This window comes from Brachyhypopomus gauderio, chromosome 3 (genome assembly GCF_052324685.1).
Source record: "Brachyhypopomus gauderio isolate BG-103 chromosome 3, BGAUD_0.2, whole genome shotgun sequence".
Lineage (NCBI taxonomy): Eukaryota > Metazoa > Chordata > Actinopteri > Gymnotiformes > Hypopomidae > Brachyhypopomus > Brachyhypopomus gauderio.
The window spans coordinates 37,998,021-38,019,094 of NC_135213.1; the positions used below are offsets into that span (position 1 = coordinate 37,998,021).

At 44.1% G+C, this 21,074-nt stretch overlaps 3 protein-coding genes across 28 annotated transcripts in view; 2 read left to right on the top strand and 1 right to left on the bottom strand.

The window, feature by feature from the left end:
- Window positions 1-6,700, top strand: part of rxrab (retinoid x receptor, alpha b) — a 15,979-nt gene extending 9,279 nt beyond the window's left edge. The window contains 5 exon segments of the mRNA XM_076998146.1: window positions 1,440-1,569; window positions 2,204-2,336; window positions 2,890-2,981; window positions 3,754-3,859; window positions 4,193-6,700. Of these exon segments, the coding sequence (XP_076854261.1) occupies window positions 1,440-1,569; window positions 2,204-2,336; window positions 2,890-2,981; window positions 3,754-3,859; window positions 4,193-4,340 (609 nt within the window). The 3' untranslated portion in view covers window positions 4,341-6,700.
- Window positions 6,643-12,295, bottom strand: LOC143509426 (WD repeat-containing protein 5-like). 7 transcript variants are annotated; one of them, XM_076998145.1, is made up of 14 exons: window positions 12,155-12,295; window positions 10,961-11,034; window positions 10,658-10,766; window positions 10,492-10,565; window positions 9,987-10,076; window positions 9,173-9,262; window positions 8,993-9,076; window positions 8,838-8,893; window positions 8,672-8,718; window positions 8,362-8,437; window positions 8,195-8,228; window positions 8,031-8,105; window positions 7,837-7,924; window positions 6,643-7,659 (listed from the first exon to the last, which is right to left on the bottom strand). In XM_076998145.1, exons 2-14 carry the CDS (start codon window positions 11,027-11,029, stop codon window positions 7,559-7,561), a joined length of 993 nt encoding a protein of 330 aa, XP_076854260.1. In that variant the 5' UTR covers window positions 11,030-11,034; window positions 12,155-12,295; the 3' UTR covers window positions 6,643-7,558. The 7 variants fall into 7 exon arrangements, with proteins under 7 accessions (XP_076854260.1, XP_076854258.1, XP_076854253.1 ...); XM_076998143.1 differs by having other exon boundaries at window positions 10,961-11,081; window positions 12,155-12,294; XM_076998138.1 differs by lacking the exon at window positions 12,155-12,295 and adding an exon at window positions 11,702-11,970.
- On the top strand, window positions 12,054-19,722 carry brd3b (bromodomain containing 3b). 20 transcript variants are annotated; one of them, XM_076998127.1, is made up of 13 exons: window positions 12,054-12,200; window positions 13,310-13,656; window positions 13,767-13,904; window positions 13,991-14,047; window positions 14,162-14,419; window positions 14,576-14,926; window positions 15,130-15,258; window positions 15,386-15,571; window positions 16,034-16,102; window positions 16,669-16,904; window positions 17,095-17,444; window positions 18,114-18,239; window positions 18,808-19,722. In XM_076998127.1, exons 2-13 carry the CDS (start codon window positions 13,456-13,458, stop codon window positions 18,927-18,929), a joined length of 2,223 nt encoding a protein of 740 aa, XP_076854242.1. In that variant the 5' UTR covers window positions 12,054-12,200; window positions 13,310-13,455; the 3' UTR covers window positions 18,930-19,722. The 20 variants fall into 20 exon arrangements, with proteins under 20 accessions (XP_076854242.1, XP_076854231.1, XP_076854236.1 ...); XM_076998126.1 differs by having other exon boundaries at window positions 12,055-12,200; window positions 13,991-14,135; window positions 14,241-14,419; XM_076998132.1 differs by having other exon boundaries at window positions 12,056-12,200; window positions 13,991-14,135; window positions 14,241-14,419; window positions 17,155-17,444.
- Window positions 19,723-21,074: the final 1,352 nt, after the last annotated feature.

The window sequence follows — 21,074 nt, forward strand, 5'->3', positions numbered from 1 at the left end:
TCATCCCACCTCTGTGGTTCCTATCTGAAAAGATGTTTGTTATTACAGAACCGCTAGCGTCTGTTCATGTGGATGTGTTTTGTGTGTCTGGGCCTTTCAACACAGCTGGGATGGTACATGCTGTGTTTGACCTTCTGGGGATTTTCAGACCGGTTGTTTTCTCTGCAGGAGTGTGTGTCGGGCTCCTCCGACCTTGGGCGGCTTTGGGGAAGGTTATACAAATGAAACGATTTCCTAATGAGTCTTGCGTTCCTCTTGGGCTGATTGGAATCTTATTGAGAGGCCTACTGGAAATGTGGACACGGGGTGCCAGATCTGATATTAAATCCTCCTGCGACTCCGAACGCAGCGGAGTAAAGGTCGTTTTGAATCAGCGATTCTCAAATAGAGGTTGCGTTCCATTATTTCGATGCTTGTTGGAGGGGACGTGATTTCGTGCCGTGACTGGACCCCATATTGGAGATACAGTGCTGTAACGTGATTGATCATAGTGTGTGATGTGTGATGTTCATCAACCAGAGTGGTAGACGGAGAGGCACAATTACAGGAGCAGGTTTATTTGTGTCATAGAGGCCAAGAGTTAAATGAGAATCCATAATACGCTTCAGTTGAATCAAGTTTAGACGTTTCCACTTTCTGTCCCGCCATTCTACTTTCATCTCTCTTAACCTGTCTGAGAGAATATAAGTAATATGGCTCTCTCTCTCTCTCTCTCTCTCTCTCTCTCTCTCTCTCACACACACACACACACACACACACACAAACACACACAGGCACACACAGGCACACATGCAGAGAGACATAACCATATTCACATACACAAAGAAACAGAAACACATTGGCATCGTACCGTCCTTTCCAGACCTCTGACCGGGACCTTCAGTTTAAACACAGTAAGAAAATCACAAAGAGAGAAATCTAATCTAGCTTCAGCACTAATCTTCAAAACGAACGTTTATTAGATCCTTGAAGGTCCCTGTGTGTTAGTCTTCTGACTGAGCTTAAAAGAATTTTTTTATCTTAAATATATTCTGTCATGATCTCCTATTCTCCCTCAGTTATACTCTAAAGAACTAAAAAAACAATCATTCACACTCCTTTAATGTTCCAAAAAAGGTCAGTGCTTAACTGTAAAAGTAAGACAAGACACGACAAGATCTGAATTTTAATTATTAATAGTATAACGTATGGGTGTGAATTTAAATCAAGTTAAGCTCATTTGAATTTATGAATTGAGCTTTTATAAGAACTTTTTTTATATGCACACTATTCAAATACTAATACATCATATTCAGATATTTACATTTTGTTTACTTACATACTTGACTTCCATACTTGACAAAAATTCCAACAAAATGAAAACAGCCTAGACACGTTGAGAGCTTTTGGAGGCGCTGTGGGGATCTCTCTGTGGCTAAACCCCCCCTGTCTCTCTCCAGCCCAACGACCCCGTCACAAACATCTGCCAGGCGGCGGACAAACAGCTGTTCACGTTAGTGGAGTGGGCCAAGAGGGTCCCGCACTTCTCCGACCTGCCAATGGACGACCAGGTCATCCTCCTGCGAGCAGGTCGGTAGTCAAGACAACCACACGGAGGCGCCTCTAGTTTGGTGCCTTCTAATAGAAAAACGACGAGCGGGTTGTAGTGTATCAATATGAATAAACGCACGTCTGGTTTCATGCGGCTGGTGTCTGCACTTTTTGGAAGCAGTATTAGCTAAGTAAATAAGGCTGTTTAATATTCTTTATCACAGTCTTCGTTTTCATTGTGTGTGTTTTCTTTAGCTTTATATGGGATGTATATTAGATGAATTCCATCTGCAAAGGCGATCCAGCTCAGACGTATAATAAATATAATAAATAAATTAGAGATTTATTTTTCTCCTTTGGGTCCCCATGTTCCATTCCCAGGACCTAAACGTTGTCTGAGCGCATCTCTGGGCTGGGGGTTTGTCTGACAGAAGTGAAAAAGAAATCTCCCTGTTTAGTAGACAGAGACATCCTCGCTATGCTTGTTTATTGACTGTCCTCACACAAAAGTGTCCTGCTTAAGTCCCTGCGTCTGCCACCGTGGGTTTGTGTGGGCTCATATCACAGCCTTTTTGTTTATTTTTGTGTATTTTAACTTGTTTCTCCACCAATGCTTCTCTGTCTCTCTCTCTCTCCCTCCCTCTCTCTCTCTCTTTCTCTCTCTCTCTCTCAGGGTGGAACGAGCTTCTAATAGCTTCCTTTTCTCACCGCTCCATAAGTGTGAAAGACGGTATATTGCTGGCGACGGGCCTTCATGTCCACAGGAACAGCGCACACAGTGCGGGCGTGGGAGCCATCTTCGACAGGTGGGTGGTGCCCTCCAACCCCGTGCCTTGTTCCTCCGTCCTTCCATTAGTGAGCTGAAAACTAGCGTCACTTCAGGTTATGAAAGACCTGTTAGGGAGCAGGGCAGGCATTCAGAGATGTGTGTCTGCCATTAATCATGCCTCGGAGAATTTTCAGATGACCCCTTCCTAAGGACACGAGATGCTGCTGTATAGAACATCCACATCTCCTTCTGATTGATAGTGCTTTTACATTAAGCCACAAGGAAATGTTATGTGTAATGTTTCATATGTCTAAGAAAGTCTGTCAGTGTCCCCACTGGTGAAATATATGATGTCCACTCAGACCATAGTGAAGACAAATCAGTCTTCTGTGTCTTAATGGCTTTAAGACCTGAGTTGGTTCAGAAAGATGTGATAGAGGTGACGTCACCTTGCCTGTACAGTATGATGTAACTCAACAGAGAACTTTTCTCTCAGTTTTCCTGTGAATGTGCTAAATGAAAATTCCCATCAGTCAAACTGGAATGGTTATTGTTGGGAGGTTACAGTCGGGTGCGTTTTACTCACACAGGGTGCTGACAGAGTTGGTGTCTAAGATGCGTGACATGCAGATGGACAAGTCTGAGCTTGGTTGTCTACGAGCAATTGTACTTTTCAACCCAGGTACAGAAATACATACACACATACACACCACATAGAACCACCCACCCCCCAAATACACACACACACACACACACCACATAGAACCCCCCCCCCCCCCCCCCCCCCCCCCCCCCCCCAAAACACACACACACACCACATGGAAAACCCTCCCCGGACACTGACACATATATGCATACATACCACATACACACACACACACACACACACACATACATATGCATGCACACACATCACACACAAAACTACTGGATGTTACCTGTTTAAAGTGAGGAGCATTTAATACATGTAAACACATCATCACCGTATTCTGAATTTTATATTTGGTACATGTAGAGCAAGAAAACGCTTTTAGAATCTGGTTCTTCTGATTATGAACCCAGTCTGAAAAAGGTAAACATAGTAGGCATAGTAGGGTAAATGTTTAAATTTAATTGTATAACATACTGCACCCTGTACAGGGAGAACACTATACGTCTTCTGCTGGAGTTCTCAGAGTTCTGAATTTGAACATTACAGGTGAAATATTGTTAGAAGACAGAAGGCTTTGACCTGAATGTCTGTACTGGGAACGGAAGGCAGTATTCTTCAGTTAACTTTTTTCAGCATTGTCAAATGCAGTGCAAGATAGAATTGCAGTGTACTCTATTGTACAGTGAAATCTAATGTCATGTAGAACCCCGACGTCTGACTAGGTACGATCATAACGGGTCCATGTAGATCTGCTGATGGCTGATCCAAGCAGTCAGGAAGTCTTCTCGTCCCTCCCCTCTAGACTCCAAGGGTCTGTCCAACCCAGTAGAAGTGGAGGCACTTCGAGAACGGGTGTACGCATCACTGGAAGCCTATTGTAAACAGAAATACCCACATCAGCCTGGAAGGTACATATATACACATTTCTGTTCTATGTGCCACTCTCGTGTGTCTAAAATACACCGTGCAAGCTGAGTCTTGTGCATCAGTCATAAAAGCACATTTGAGATGTTCAGGTTTTTATTACACAGCAACTGTATATTAGTGTTATGGTTTTACGGCTATTCCTTGAAGAACCTGATATATAAATTGCTGTATTTTAATTCTGACATTTGAAAGGAACAGGCCATTAATTTTCCATTTGATCATGTTTGTCTATATCATTATGCTAACAGATTTATCACTAATCCCTTTCAAAGTTTATATCCTAACACCCGTGTGTCTTTCTGTAATTCGAGCAGATTTGCCAAACTGTTACTTCGACTTCCTGCACTGCGATCCATAGGCCTGAAGTGTCTGGAGCACCTCTTTTTCTTCAAGCTAATCGGAGACACGCCCATCGACACGTTCTTAATGGAGATGTTGGAGACACCACACCAAATGACATAATGGAACAGTGCCTCGGGTCGCCCCCGGCGATGCCTCGCGGAACTTCTCATAGAGACGCATGTGCGGTCTTGTGCACAGATCACCTTGAGGATGTCGAGGGTGGCCCTCTGCACAGCCTGACCTGTGAGATCTGGTCAGCATCTTTTATCACAGTCCAGAAGATGTGTCATCTACAGGCAGTTCGGCTTTGGTGTTTTACGTTTGGAATCTTTGAATCAAAGTCATTACATAGAGGCCATTCACTCTGGAGTAATTTATAGGAAGGATGTGCTAACGAGAGTAATCAGTGGATGAGTGAAGCCATGCTGAGGAGACAAACACCATGTCGGTTCTCTGGATCTGAGCTGGTAAGAGTGTTTAAAGATCTAATGACTTGATTGTTCTGTCCCACCGAGGCCTACCTCTGCATTCCAGTCATCTCCACAAAGGCCACGGCCAGCCGTTTTCATCTCTGTACACATCCGTGTCAGTGCGAGCGTGTTGATTGGACAAAAGGATGCACAACTCTGCAATACATGCAATACCTCTTATATGCCTCTCAGAACCACAAGACTCCACGACACCTCATCACTGCCTTTCTGTTATGGACAGTACCATATGTACAGAATATTCAGTGTTAATACATACAGTGCGCAATTTGCAAATGTTGAATTCAGTGTCTGGAATTCGTCAACGTGAGTAAGATATGGAAAGGATACAAAATGAATGGTTGTAGTTTCAGCACTTACAGATTTTCTTTTATTTCAATTTTTTTTCCATCAAACAGTGTTGACATTAGCAAGGCTGCCAGAAGTCAGTCCCCACAATCCGGAAACTGCAGTGTTGTTTGGCTGTGGTAGAAAGGGCTTCTCTTCTTGGAAGAGGTATATGAATGACAGAATAGTCTAGCAAGAATTAAATGCAGGTGTGCTCTTGGCCTGACTCAAGTTTAACAATAGAAAAAAAACTGATTTGTTGTTAGAGGTGTATAAAATACTTAGACGATGTTCAATTTCTCAATTGTTTTGCCTCTATAATTCATCTCAATTATGTATCAAGCATTTCCAAAGACTTTCAATGGCGTTTATATATCATCAGATGATTCCCAGCAATGAATTTATGTGATATGAAAATATGCAATTAGTTAAGAGAATCCAGACAACGGTCTGGCCTCAGGGATATGCAAGATTTAGTTTAGTCTGCCCCCTAGTGTTTAGGAAGTGACAGTACAGCTTTTACATCTGAGCATTCGGTTAATTGGAAGCCGGAATTTCTACTCTCAGAAATCAAACTTCGGGTGATAGCGTTCAAATTTGGCAGCCACTGCAAAAATAACCTCAGGCTGACACAATGGTATAAAATATGTTAAGCATATTTTTAGCAATGGTAGCTTTATTGTGCAATGATGTTTGTGTATTACTATAAGGAACAAATTCTAACTGCATTTTTGTAACGTTTGTTGGCAGCCACTGTAAGCAAACCTCTTACAGACTGAGCCAAGATGAGCAGATCAGTGTTCTGACAATAACAGTGAGGACAGTGAAGTTGAACTCAGAATCATTATTTGAAATCGTATTTACCGGAGGGTCTGATCACACAATGTCTTTTTTACTCGGTTGTCATGTATTTAACCGCGAAAGCAGAAGCTAGCACTCAGGCTAATGTTCAGATAAATGGTGTACATACATTATTTTCACACACACAACACGAAACACACCCGTTAATGAGTGACAAGATCATTCTCTCATTGGCCAAGATTTTTTTTTTTTTACTTTTAAGTTTTTTTTTTGGCTAAAATCTCACTTAACGCCCATATGGCCCAATTCTGCAAATAATTCTTAAAACATTTCCTGGGTTTCAAACTGACACCAGCATAATCAGATATGAAGTACAAAGAATCTCTTCTGTCATGCATTTGGGGCAAAAGGTCCAAACTCAGAAACTAAAGGTCTGAGTCGAGTAGTCCTGTGTGTTGGGACCTTGCAGGACAAGTCAAACAGGGTTTCGTCGACTAACAGGGACAGCTAAGAGAAGCCTGTATATGCTACCCAGTGTCCTTGTAGTCTTTCCCTGTGAAAACCCAGGTGATTGCATTAGCAAAAATGAGAAAAAAACAATGGAATAAAGATATATATCTATTTTTGTACAAATGTAACTTTATCCTTTTATTCCAGTGCAGTTATTTCCTGAATCCTGTTGAATGTTTCATTATTGGTGTAAATGTTGAATTTAAACTGCCCTCATCACAGGACTAAGAGATGCTGCCATTAAAACACTTTCCCCTGTTCTTTTTTATACACTTGTAATATGAAAGTGGATTGAATGTTTTGTCCCATCACAATGTTTATTGTTCAAAGAACTATTAAATTTTCAGTTCCAAACACCATGTTGTCATTAGAGTTGCTAAAGAATGATTAGCTTTACAATATATATATTTATAAATCTACGAGAATACAAGTGATAAAAATCTTTATATAAATAGATTTTTAGCATATTACACTATCTGTCCATTACTTTTTTCACACAAGGCAGATATTGGTGGGATACTCAGACTACTTAAAACCTCTGCAAAACGATGTAAACTATTTTTAAGAGCCTGATTTATGATATCTAAGTGCTATACAGAAAAAAAAATCTCATTTTCAAAGCTAAAACACAGGTCTAATTAAAAAAATTAAATAAGACAAGATTAGTCTTTAAATCCCATTTGACAAGTGCTTAAGAGTTACACACAGAAGGCCAGCTGGTCAAGGCACAGAACACACTTGAGCCTAAAAGGAGCAGTTAACAGTAGGTACTTGAACTAAGCACCTAGCTGCTCATTTCTACAAAGTGGTACAAAAGGATTCCAATAGTTTTAAATAGAGGAGCCCCTTCAAACAAAACAAAAGCTCAAAGCAGTAACAATGTGATAAAGTCGTACCGCCTGATGAACACAGTGAGATGCTTCAGGATGCATATATTTATAACATTTACATATATTTAGTTTATCCTGAAAGAGTCACTGTAATGAAAAGAGAAAGATAATATATAAACTGGAACAATGAATTGAGGCTGTTCAGGACATGACCAGCCGATCTCGATCTCTCTCTCTCTCTCTCTCTCTCACTCTCTCTCTCCCTCTCTCTCTCCCCTACACTATTCCACTCACACCATCGTAAAATGTCCAGTGTATGCTCCTCAAAATTCCCAGACAGATATCGCTGAAGTCTAGACTGTCCAGAGCTCCTCCACCGGCCTTAGCAGTCACTCTTCCACAGTTTGATGGTCTTGTCGTTCTCCAGAGCTGCCGACGCGATGAGATTTTCTGTAGGATGACACGCGGTCGCAATCACCACATCTGGCAAAAGAAAGAAAGAAAGAAAGAAAGAAAGAAAGAAAGAAAGAAAGAAAGAGAGAGAGTGAGAGAGAGAGAGAGAGAGCGAGAGCAGATCTTTCACAACTTTTCCATGTAACACTTTTGCGTTTCTTTTTGGTACCGCATCAGTACTACAAGTGTGAGTATTGGACAGCCTACCCGCATGGCCCTGTAACTTCTGCACAATTTCTTTGGTCTGTAGGTTCCAGATGTAGACCATGTGGTCTTCAGAGCCCGAGACAATCCACTAAGTGAAGGGGAGGGGACTCACGTTACTCCACTCAAACGAACTAGATGCTCCTGTGCATTAATGTCACACTACCTAGAGGAACGTCATGGAGATGCCTACTTACCTTGCCACCAGTGACAGAAAAATTGGCAAACACACAATACTTCTCATTCTTATGGCCTGTGTAGGTTTTCAGACACTGTAGAAACAGGAGTCTCTCTTTAGAACTGGGAGCAGCAGGTAGAATTATAGACAGAATAATTTTGAAAGCAACAAAAGACAAACTACCTTTCCCTTACTGTAGTCCCAGAGTTTCAAAGTGCTACAGGAAAGAGAATGAATTAAAAAAACTAGGTCTTCTGTTTGCCATATGAACACTACAGAACAGGTGTGTTTTAATCACCATGTTGTCTGACTGAGTCCAATAAGAGATTTGACAGAAGGCAATTACTCACTTATCCAGTGTTGCGGCCAGTATGTATTTCCCATTGGGTGAAAATTTGACGAAAGAGACAGGCGGGTTGTCATCATCTGGAGTTACACAGCAAAGTTAATTCAAGGCCACCTTACCCAAACTCGCACAACCTGTACACCTTTCCCAAACCGGCACAACCTGCAAAGCATTACTGGTCCATGTTGTTTGTTATACCTGACAAGACTACAGCTTTGGGAGAGCGCTGCTGTTGATAAACCCCTACTGGTGGAAAATTGGAAAACTATCGGTGGAATTGTAATCCAATGATTTATCATGGAATAGTCACATACCAATAAGTGTCTTCAGACATTGTCCCGAAGTAGAGTCCCACATTCGACTGAAAAACATAGATTTAAAAAAGTTTATACAAAAGACAAAATTGCATGCTAACACCGTCCTAACAAAGAATGGGTACACTGCCTTGTCAAAAGCATTGCTCAATAAGTAGAGTCTTACCAGAGACCATCATAGCTACTGGACACTATGAGAGATCCATCTCTATTAAAGTGAACCTGCAAAACAAACTGCCTTTAATAACTCCCAACAACACAAATTTCTGAATTTCTCTGAAGAATAGAGATCAAGTTGGATGATTTCAACGGCCCACTTACGGCGGACACAGGATCGGAGTGTGCTGGAAGGGTCTTCAGACACTTCCCAGACTTGACATCCCAAATCCGCACACTCTCATCAAACTTTCAACACAGAAAATCAAACCCCCATTTAGCTTATTTACAGAGAACACAAATGTATTAACTCAAATATATATATAAAAAAAACTCATTACTCACTGATCCAGACACAACCAGATTTGATTGGGGGTTGAAGTTACAGCAAAACACATAGTTACTGTGGCCCTTCAGTGTCTTCAGACATTTGCCCTTTTTATATGAAACATAAAAATGCAAATGATGATGCAAGTCATGACTTCTACAATTCTGAGTTATAAGCCAAAGGAAACTCCCTTGCAACAAGAACCCAAGCTGTTTTATTGTTGAGTTTCTGAACCCTACAGCAACTATATATACAGGTGCATCTCAATAAATTTGAATATCATCAAAAAGTTCATTTACTTCCGTAAGTCAGTACAAAAAATGAAACAGATGATATAGATGTATGACAAACAGAGAGATCTACTTCAAAGTTTTTTATTTCTGTTAATATTGATGACTTTGGCTTACAGCCAATGAAGACCCTAAATCATTATCTCAGAAAATTTGAATATTATATAAGACCAACTGAAAATATTTTTTTGATCCAGCATTGATGCAGTAATTCATTACTGTACATACTTTTCAGTAGGCCAACATTTATGAATTAAAAATCTTTTTTTCTAGAAAATCATTGTTTTCTAATTTTCCAAGATAAAGATTTTGGGTTTTCACTGGCTGTGAGCCATAATCATCAACATAACAGAAATAAGCAACTGTGTGTTGTGAATCTATATCACTTTTTGTATTGACTTACTGAAATAAATTAACTTTCTGATGATATTCTAATTTACTGAGATGCACTGTATGTTGCTATTTGAGCATCAGTGCAATTACTTGATACCAAAGATGGCAAAAACATTAAACCTAGACTGCAGTTTACAAACACACTTACAGAACCCATGTCCCATATTTTCAGAGTTTTGTCATCTGATGCAGAAACCAAAAGATTAGAGTCTGAAGACCATGACACGTCTGATATACCCTAAAGAGACCAACAAAGACCACAAATATACCCAACTGGACACTTATACACTCGGACAAACACACACTCACAGGCACAGGAACGCATCAGACAGTATCATATGTATTTTTTCCATCTGGCTGTATAATTTCTTACAGTGAACTGCAATATGGCATTCAGACTGTTTATGCAATGCTATCTGCTGTCTACAGGAATGAGCTAACAGACACAAGATAATGTCCAACACCTTCTCCGTACAATAGTGATATTTGTAGAGATGCAGATTTTTGACTCGTAGGAGACAGTGAGGAGGGCGGCTTGGGACACAAAACATTTTCATGTTGGGGTTTAACTAATAGATATTTACCAGCTGCAGACATTCTGTGGACAATAAGACAGCACTTAAGAATGCAACATCTAAAGACAGTAAACTTACAAGTTTATGCCCAGAGAGAGATCTTTCGAATTTTCCATCATATGCACCCCATATTTTGATGAGTTTGTCAGCCGCTGAAAAAAAGAACATGAAATGACTCAGGACTAGAATTATATAACAGCATAGAAAACAGCATTGAAGAAAAAAGAAAAGACGGCACTCTTACATGCACTAGCCAGCCATTCTCCATTTGAGCTGAACTTTACAGAGGATATGGCTTTTGTGTGACCAGCCAGTGTGAACTTCAAAGTGTAGTTTGGCTTCACTGGTGTGGGCTAAGATAAAAGAGGAATAATCTGATTAGTGTTTCAGATACTGGGATGTAAAGGGCAGTTACAGACATATCCAGTATGATATTACAATATGTTGCATTCGTTTTAAGCTTATGATTTATTAAGTTATATTCTGTAGTAATACATGTGAAACTGAGGTACGTGGAAATATTTGAAGCAATGTTTCAACATCATACCTTAGTGGTTGGTGCTGATGATTGTGTTTTAGCTGCTTTACTGTCTGTTTTCTTATCTTCTGTTGCCATGATAGCTTTGGGAAAGAAATTCAAGCCCCACAGCAGTTATCCGGCGTCCAGTCTAGCAGCAAACACACATGTAAAGTCATACAACACTGCCTGGTTGGTTTGTTTTAGATTTAACTCTACTAACATCTTCCCTTTCAGAATCTTGCATCTACATGGATAAGACTGGAAACACCAGAACACAGACGTATAGGCTAATGTGGTCCAGTACAGTCTTAGATCCTCTCTTGTGCATTTAGATGCGCATACATCTATTAATGAGGCGCCACGCTCGCACGCACGCACGCACCCGCTTCCATCGCTGGTTGTTTTGGTAACTACAAGCCGTCTGCCACTAACGTAGTTATTACAACTAGCAAATTTGTCTTAAATGGCTATTCTCGATTGATAAAGATGAGGTTAGTTTTCAACTTGTCATTCATGTCTTAATTTATGATTTCGGCATGGCAACCTACTTAGCTAGCCTGGCTAATAACATTAGCTGACGGCCGTCTCTCAAAACACACTTCCGGTTTAGTAAAACAGCTTTAACGGCGCATTAAGGTATCGGAGGAACAAATGTTCTTACTTACTTTAAGGGTATAACACTAAGGTGTAAAATCGAACAGAAACCATGTGAGACGGGAATAAGTGATTTGAAGAAACTTGAACTTTTAAGCGTGATCAAAATCTCACTTGCAAAGCTGCTGCTGTGTCTTCTGCGCATGTGCAGAACACTGACAACACGAGATCATTACAATAGTCCGTCGGGTCAATCACGTCGTTAATACCTCTCTGTTGTTTTTTTACTTCTCTTACGTCTTCCGTTTCTGATCAATAATTTTAAAAAGTAACACAAAAAAACAAAAAAAACATGGCACTACATATTGAACAACAACAAAAAAAACATTTTTTGACGTAGCCTTGACAAGAACTGTTCCGAAATCAGTTATCCGTTCTTCACTATGCATGATTCATGGCTCGGACGGCAGAACTTGTGAATGACATTTACACAGGCCAGAACAAACAGCTACTCGCCCAGCACTACAAGCCCCACAATACCGTGCGCCGCCGCGCATGCGCAGAACACTACCCAACTAGTGTCGACCCCAGCCGTCTATTATGCTTCTTCGCTGCAATAAAAGCTACCTGAGAATCTGCGAGGAATACGCTGCCGGAGCCGCGGGGAGTGGAAGTAATGAAGCCGCGCCCTACGTCCGTTACGCCCGGTGCCCTCCGCTCGAAGCTTTTATTCGCGGTTCGGATGCGTGTTGCACGGGCTGAACGTGGCTGTCAGGGTCTCGCGGAGTGCAGCTGATGTCTCGCGCCGTGCAACAATGTAACAAAAGCGGGTTCTCTCCGCGCGCGCCATCCGCGCCGCCTCGCGCACGCGGGCTCCGCGTTCGGACCGCGTCTCGCGCCGCCTCGCTCGCTCTCCCTCCCCGCGCGCGGAAGGGCCGATCGAGGGCGCGACGCCTCCGGTGCGTTTCAAACCGGCCCGCTAACGAGCTAGCGCACGGCGGGCACACAATGGCCCGGGCGGGGGGGGCGGGGGGGTCCGCGCTCGGTATCATCTTTTACCGAGCCCGCCATCTTTTACAGAAGTTGGTTTGGACGCGGTGTGGGTCGCGTCCTCGGTCCCCCCCCACCCCCCACCGCCCACCGTGTTCCGTGAGGTTCCCCATTAACCGGTTCTGGGTCCACGCAGGCGAGCAGTTCGCTGCTTTTATTCTCACCGAGGCAATAAAACTCGAGCGGCTCGCCGCGAGTGTTCAAGTGTAGATGTTGCATCTTCATTAAAGTTGTATCTCGTAAACTAGCGCAAGTTCATAACCCGCGGTTCCGTGGAGATTGGTGTTTGGATGCTGTGGCGTGACACCCGAACAACTTTCCCCAGTTTCTTATGCGAGTATTTTGTATTTCAGATCAATCTGACCATGATTAGTTCTCTATGATGCCTTCACGTTGTAGCAGCGTCTCATTCCCGCAAACGTTCGCGTTATCTTTGTTTCATTTCATGTTGACCGCACACGCATCGGAAAAGAAAAAGATATTAAAATGTTTGCATAATTTATCGTACGTCCGTATATCTTTATTGCCGTGTGCGTTAATAGTGATCTAAACGATGCATTGGTACTCATGGTGAAAGGCACTGGGACACTTGGATATATTTAGCACCGTTGTTTTGTTTATATGTGCACACAAAATCTTTATTTCACGTCATTTTGCCTTGTGTCTACAGGGTGTAACTTCACTGACCCTCTGCTGCTGAATGATAGAGGCTTCTTGCTTGTTTTCTGGCAGAGTGCTGACACTCAGGTCCTGAGATGGGATGTGTGCATCGCGGAGGGAGTACGGCGAAGAAAGAGGGACACAGAAATCACTAAACGTATAAACCCCAAGATTTCAGTCCAGTGACTTTCCCCCCCCCTCCCCACCCCAACCCCAGAATGTCAGCGGTCACGTCTCCAACCCAGTCTCCGTCCGCTATCGTCAACCCCCCTCCACCTGAGGTCACCAACCCCAATAAACCTGGCCGAAAGACCAACCAGCTACAGTACATGCAGAATGTGGTGGTAAAGACTTTATGGAGACACCAGTTCGCTTGGCCCTTTTATACACCTGTGGATGCCATCAAATTGAATCTTCCAGTAAGTAAAGCTTTTACGGTTACGTCTCCGTTTCACATTATTTTGGATCACCTTTTCTTTTTTTAACTATTCATCAGTCATGATCTAAAGCAAGTCTTGTTATTTTGAAGGACTATCATAAGGTAATTAAGAACCCAATGGACATGGGAACCATCAAGAAAAGACTTGAGAATAATTACTACTGGACAGCTGGTGAATGCATGCAAGACTTCAACACTATGTTCACAAACTGTTATATCTACAACAAGGTAACGGAAACTTATTTAGTTGCATTAAAACTATTGTCAGCAATATCATTTATATATAAATTAACTATATAATGTCTCTACTTCAGCCTACAGATGATATTGTTCTCATGGCTCAAGCCCTGGAGAAGATCTTCCTGCAGAAGGTAGCACAGATGCCCCAGGAGGAGGTTGAGCTACTGCCACCACCTCCGAAAGGCAAAGCCCGCAAGCCTGGCGCTCCTCCCAGCTCAGGTGAACCTCCCTGTGATCTCCTGCAGAAAGACCCCGAGTGTGTGGCGGCCCTGGTGGAACCCTCACCGTTTCCTGTTCCTCCTCTCCCGCGATGCGTCCCCACAGAAAGCCAGCAGCCGTCGGCGCTGTCGACTGCATCGCCATCTTCGTCGTGCCCGGCTTCGCCCCCGCAGTTGCCCCAGACCCCGGTAAAAGCGGACACGCCCGTGCCCACCATCGCCGCCAACGTCCAAGCCGCACCTCCTGCCCCGGCCATGATGCCGAGCGCACAGCCCGTCGTCAAAGTAAGACTCTCGGGGCGAGTGGCACAGACGTGGAGGCGTCCCACCGTGTCTTATCGTTTTTTACCACCTCGAGAGTAATTGTGTGATGTCAAATTCTCTTTTGTTTTTGTTTTTTTTTCTCTCTACTTTTCTCTCTCTCTTTTGGCTTGGTTCCAGAAGAAGGGGGTGAAGAGGAAAGCTGACACCACCACCCCCACCACGTGCGCCATCACGGCCGCCCGGGGCGAGTCGCCCCCCGGCAAGGTGGTGTCGAGGCGCGAGAGCACGGGCCGGCCCATCAAGCCCCCCAAGAAAGACCTGGAGGACGGCGAGCCGCTGCAGCCCGGCAACAAGAAGTCCAAACTGAACGAACACCTCAAATACTGCGACACCATCCTGAAGGAGATGCTGTCCAAGAAGCACGCGGCCTACGCCTGGCCCTTCTACAAACCCGTGGACGCCGAGGCCCTGGAACTGCATGACTACCACGAAATCATCAAGCAACCCATGGACCTCAGCACGGTCAAAGTATGACCTTTGAACCCCATGCATCATTCCCAGCTGATGCATGGGAAAGAGTCTAAGCATAAATAACAGATTAAATTTACATTAGTGTTGTTAGAGTGCCCATGATATAAACAAATAATAATTTTATTGTATGCTGCATATTGTCATATGATTGTGTTCTACTTGTAGGTGCTTTTTAATTTAAATCTGCTTCTCCCTTCCAGAAAAAGATGGACAGCAGAGAGTATCAAGATGCCCAGAGCTTCGCAGCAGATGTCCGGTTAATGTTCTCAAATTGCTACAAATACAACCCGCCGGACCACGAGGTGGTAGCCATGGCACGAAAGCTTCAGGTACAGCAGTCGAACAGACCCCACCGGTCCATCTCCACCCCCTCCCTCGCACCACCCGCCCGTCCCTCTCACCGTCCGCCCTTTCTCCACCCCCCCCCCACCCGGCGCCCCTCCCCTCCCGTCGCAGGACGTGTTCGAGATGCGCTTCGCCAAGATGCCGGACGAGCCCGCCGAGCCCTCGTCCCCGGGTGCCTCCTCGGTGGCGGGCGTGGTCAGCAAGAGCACCGGCAGCAGCGAGAGCAGCGCAGACTCCACCTCCAGCTCGGACTCGGAGGAGGAACGGGCCACCCGCCTGGCCGAGCTGCAGGAGCAGGTGAGTGCGCCTCCCCCTGGCGGGCCACCGCCGCTCGCCACCAAGATCCAAAGCAGGGGCGTAGTGACAGACTGAAGCTCCGCCCACTCCCCCTCCCTGACCTATCATCCCTGACCACCCCGACTCCATCAGAAAAACTTTATTTGTTGTTGTTGTTTTTGTTTATTTCCCCCCATGTCAGAGTTAACTGCCCTTTTGACACAGGACTGAGAGTTTAACCCTCTACCGCCTCTGCACTATATATTGGCATCTTGGTACAGTGGCTTGCATGTTATTCCCAATTAGTACCTGATGGTGTTGCACGTAGTGCTATGAATTGATTGCAGTTTATTAAATTGATTGATTTTGTTCTTAGAATTCTCTAATGGTTAAAGTATATTTAAAAATATTGTTGAAATATATTTCAGAATGACTTCCACTGGCTTTTTATTTTATTTTTATTTTCATTTTTTTTTTTACCAGCAATTCACTAAGGAGCACCCCAAGGTTAACAGGGCGGGGCAAAAAAACGGGTGTGCCAAACGTTTTCAGGTGATCTATGTTTTCACTTCGGTTCCCACCTCCCCACTAACCCCTCCATTTTTGTTAGGACCCAGTTAAGTGTGCGGTAGAGGGTTACGGTAGCGTGCAGCTGCGTTGGGCAGTCATCTCCCTCAGTGACCAGTGGGTCTGCTTCTTCACTCTGCTTGCTGTTGTCTTCTGGCTCCTGTTCTGCTGATTGACACTGATTGGCATGTTTACTGGGGGTCAATCAGAGGATTTGCTGTTTTCTGCGGTGGTGTGGTCTCAAGTGCTTCGTGTTTTTTTTTTTTTTTTTCGTTTAATCTTGTTTTAAATCTCTGTGGTGTCAGAATCAAAAACTTGAAGAAAAAAAAGAAAAAAAAATTAAGTGAGCTAATATTTAGGTGGGACAAAAGAATTGTATCTGAATGTAATTGAGTATTTTAGATCACCAGCCCCATCACCAGTCTTGTCATTAGTCCCTGCACAGCCAAAGCCCTCCTCCCAGCCTATAGCAGCAGTGCAGTCTACCCTTGACCCCGCCCCCCGTGCCCACCCTGCTAGCTAACCCAACCCTCTCCCCTCTCTCTCCCCAGCTAAAGGCTGTTCACGAACAGCTGGCCGCTCTGTCGCAGGGCCCTGTCAGCAAACCAAAGAAGAAGAAGGAGAAGAAGGAAAAGGAGAAGAAAAAGAAAGACAAAGAGAAGGAGAAGGAGAAAGGCAAGGCCAAGGTGGTGGAGGAGGAGAAGAAGACCAAGCCATCTCAGCAGACCAAGCAGGCTCAGCAGAAAAAGAGTTCAGCCAAGAAACCCAACAGCACGTCCACTAGCAGGTGAACGTTGAGTAAAACGCCTTCCGCCACCTGCGCTTATGCAAATACTTGTGGTGTAAATCCCTTTCTGTTTTTTGTTATTTCTATAGCGCTTTTCTAGTGCGTTTGTTTGTTTTTGTTTACCGTTCTGACTGTGTTCCAGAAAATGCTCGAATCATTTGCAAAGCGTGCAATTTCTCTTGAACTGCAGTGCTGTTGTCGAGATCAGTGCCGCAGAGCCCAGACTCAACCGAAACGCTCGACTGTGCAGGCAGCCGAAGAAGGGCGGGAAGCCTGGCGGTCCGAGCTACGAGACGGACGAGGAGGAGGCCCTGCCCATGTCCTACGACGAGAAGAGACAGCTCAGCCTGGACATCAACCGGCTGCCCGGGGAGAAGCTCGGCCGCGTGGTCCACATCATCCAGTCCCGCGAGCCCTCGCTGCGCGACTCCAACCCGGACGAGATCGAGATCGACTTCGAGACGCTCAAGCCGTCCACGCTGCGCGAGCTCGAGCGCTACGTCAAGTCGTGTCTGCAGAAGAAACAGCGCAAGCCCCTGCGTAAGTGCCCGGGTCAACCCCGCACCCCACCCCCGCTCCCCACCATCGCCGAGGGCACGCATCGTGTCTGTGGAATTGCACATGCTCTCTCTCTCTCGCTCTCTCTCTCTCTCTCTCTCTCTCTCTCTCTCTCTCTCTCTCTCTCTGACCCGAGCTCAGTTTTCTGCTGCAGATGGAGCACTCTTCTTTGTCTGACTCTGCTATGAAAGCTCATGCCGCCCGTACTCTTCCCACTCGGTGCTGGGAACAAACTCTTTTCTCTTAACATGACTGGTGGATTACATCCCTACTATTTACTCAGTTTAAACTCTTCTCCCCCTCCCCCACCCCCGTACACCAAAGTTTCAATAACGCAGAAGTTTTCTTCCAAGAAGGTTTCTAGAAATATTGGAATGAACCTCAAAAAAACAAGAGTGGCCTATTATCGATTATTAGGCCACTAATAATGTTAGTCCTGTTAGGGGTCTGCTGTTTTGAATCAGTGAAAATACGTAGCAGTTATAGTAGAAGTGCACATTAGCCTATAGTTTCCCTAGAGATTAGATGCCATGAAGTAGATGAATAACACAGCTGTAGCGTAGCGGAGTGCTACTTGCTGCTTGTTGCCACGGCGGCGGGGCGTGAGGCTGACCCGGGGACTCACTGGTGGCCGCTGTGTGTCTCCTGCAGCGGGCACTGGGAGAAAGGGTGCCAAGACTAAAGAGGAACTGGTTCAGGAAAAGAAGAAAGAGTTAGAAAAGAGACTGCAGGACGTGAGCAGACAACTGAACAACAGCAAGAAGCCGCCCAAAAAAGGTACCTGTGTGGCAGTGTGCGGACAGAACCAGACAGGGCCGCCCAAGCCCACAGGCCCGCTCGGGCAGGAGCAGGACAGGCCACAGGGCTTTCCTACACGCACGCGTTCCTTCTCTCCATTTACCGATAAGGGGGTTTGTGTCGTTCCGGTTTGAGGGCGATAGTCCGACAGAGGCTTTAAAGTCGTCCCGCGCGGCGAGTCTGATTCGGCCTTTGGCGTACAGGAGTGGTAAGCTCAAACAGGAACGGAGGTACAAGGCCAGCCTGGATGAATGTGGTCTGTGTGTGTCTTCGTGCAACTCATACTGACCCCAATGTCTCTGGCTGCTTGACGGACGCGCTGTACTGATCTTTTCTGCCATGACTCACGCTTTGCTCTGTGTGCATGTCTGTATTCTCTCTTAACACGACCACACGGGCGGGTAAGGGAACAGGGCTACGGGTGTCCGCGGACCAGAATCTCTGGTCTGGTTGATCGTTTGAATTGTGCTTCTAACATTAGAGTTGGGACCGTTTGAGTTGTTGACTTTCAGTCGGCCCTGCGTTAATCTTCTTCTCTTGCACCCAGCAGAGAAGGCGGGGTCAGTGCCAGGGGGCGGTCCATCTCGGCTGAGTGGCAGCAGCAGCTCTTCTGACTCGGGCAGCAGTAGCTCCAGTGGATCCAGCTCGGAGAGCAGCGACTCGGACTGAGATTTCCACGGCACCTCCTCCTGATCTCCAGGCCCCTCCCATTCTCCAGGCCCCTCCCATTTTCAAATGAGTAGTGTGTGCTATTGCAATAGTGTCTCGCCTGAAGACCTGTTGCATAAAGAGTTAGAAGAAGAGAGGTTATTTTAAAATAATCTGTTGTAGAACGCCCTGGGCTTGGATGAAGACGTGTGTGTGTGTGTGTGTGTGTGTGAGAGAGAGAGAGAGAGAGAGAGAGAGAGAGAGAGAGAGCTGAATCAGGGTTTATTTTGCTGGCCCTCAAAGGGTAACACCTGGTATCACCAGACAAAAAAAGTTTTGTTTTGTGATTTTTCTTTTTCTTCTCCCCCCCCCCCCCCCCCCCCCGAACATGCCAGTTGTGGAGATCTATACAGTTAAGTACAGGAGTTCTATTAGTTTTCTAAGGTGTTTGCTCAAGAGACCCAAAAAAACCCCTATTAGTGGACAAACTGACAAAAGCTTGGCTGCGTATCAGAAAATGAGCAGCTCCATCAAGTCTCAAAGTTTGAAGGAACAAGCAACTGTTTCTCTCTCTGGTGTGGTTGTCATGATAGCATGACGATTCATCTCATTCCACAGTTATTTTATGGGTAATGATAATGGGTTATTATTACCACTTTTAAAATAGACTTTATTTATTTTTCAACTATAAATGCGCAGCTCTTGGTTTTTTAACTGTCATGTATTACAGAAGGTATCAAAAAAAAAACATACAAAAAAAAAAACAACAATAGTTACACGTTCTGTGTGGATTTTTGGTGTATCACAACCGAACGAGTGACACCCCACGCCATTCTATGGCCTAAACCTCTCTGCCTAAGTGTCAGTATAGTGTTTGAATCTGTACTTTGACAGGCCTATGTGTGTAATCCACAGTAGTTTTGGTTATTTCTGCGCTGTATTTTGTTTTTCTCCTGGTGCTCGTTTCTCATTGTCAGTATTTGATGTATAATTTTGTCAAGATATTTTGTTTTTAAACTATATTATTCGTTTGGATTAACGAGTTTGTTTTTTTATATTTGATCTCATTTGGACAACTCGATACTCCCATGATTTATTTCATTTTGATGTATGAGGCCCGGAGATGTCGTTTCTATTTGTTCTGGAATCCTTCATCTTTCCCAAGTCCAATCACTGGACAATCAAAGGCAATGGCAACTAAAATGTGTTATTTATAGTATGAGCAGTATCGGACCCATAAGTTGTCCAAAGGAATGTTGGCAAAGTGATCATGGTGGAGTCGGTCTGAGGTTCAGATTACGTTTGTCTTTCCTGAAAGACTCTAAAGCAGAATATACTGGCCTCTTCGTAGTGCAGTCACCATAACTCCCCCAGAAAGAAAGATGATTGGATTGTTCTTTAATGATTTCAATCAGCAGTACTAGGTTTAAACTTCAGAAAAGGAAGATTGTGTGTAGTCCTTTCCAAAGTATTACAACTAATGTAATTGCTCTATTTTATTAATACCTTTTTTAAATGACTTCATCTCTTTTGGAATACTGTATTAAATGCTTTGAGTGGTACTTAAATGCTTCATAGAACTTGCTGGAATATTTTCTTGCTGTGTGTCCTTGAATTGGTTAACTGACTGGTAAACTCTGTAACGAATGTAATAGAGATCATTTTTTTCTGTTGCAGCAGGGTGTCCACCCCGGTATTGTCATGAGTTAAATTACATATATTTGAAAGGTTTTAACTGATCCTCGTTTCCCCCAAACCAGTGTGTACACTAAAGTAGCAGGCTGATGGTCTTGCTCTAAAATAACTGTAGAACAGATTTGAAACCTGTGTCAGGATTTTCCTTTTGTTTTGGGTTCTTTCTTTATTTTTTGTTTATGTTCAACCTTTGTAGCTCAGATAACATTGAAACCCAGATGTCAAGATTTGATGTAAAGTGAGTTTTTTTTTTATTTTATTTTATTTTTTTGGTTTTCCTCTCAGTAGTAAAATGTCACGAATGCGTGTTACTTTCTCCCATGACTGCCACAGCATTGTTATGTGTCAGGTCTTCATCGCTTGGTGTGAGACTGTAATCCACTTTTGCGTAGATAACAGATTTTTGCGTAGATAACAGATTTTTGCGTAGATAACAGATTTTTGCGTAGATAATGTCTTTCTGTTGCAGTT

What these genes read in the sequence shown, in the direction of transcription:
- LOC143509426 (XM_076998138.1), bottom strand. Translation starts at nt 11,732, where the DNA reads ATGCGCAGAAGACACAGCAGCAGCTTTGCAA. An exon ending in ACACAGCAGCAGCTTTGCAA is followed by an intron (nt 11,035 to 11,701) that starts GTGAGATTTTGA and finishes TCTTTCCCAAAG; the next exon opens with CTATCATGGCAACAGAAGAT. An exon ending in ACTCCGATCCTGTGTCCGCC is followed by an intron (nt 8,894 to 8,992) that starts GTAAGTGGGCCG and finishes TTTGTTTTGCAG; the next exon opens with GTTCACTTTAATAGAGATGG.
- brd3b (XM_076998116.1), top strand. Translation starts at nt 13,456, where the DNA reads ATGTCAGCGGTCACGTCTCCAACCCAGTCTCCGTCCGCTATCGTCAAC. An exon ending in GGTGTGCCAAACGTTTTCAG is followed by an intron (nt 16,103 to 16,668) that starts GTGATCTATGTT and finishes CTCTCTCCCCAG; the next exon opens with CTAAAGGCTGTTCACGAACA. An exon ending in CAAGAAGCCGCCCAAAAAAG is followed by an intron (nt 18,240 to 18,807) that starts GTACCTGTGTGG and finishes TCTTGCACCCAG; the next exon opens with CAGAGAAGGCGGGGTCAGTG.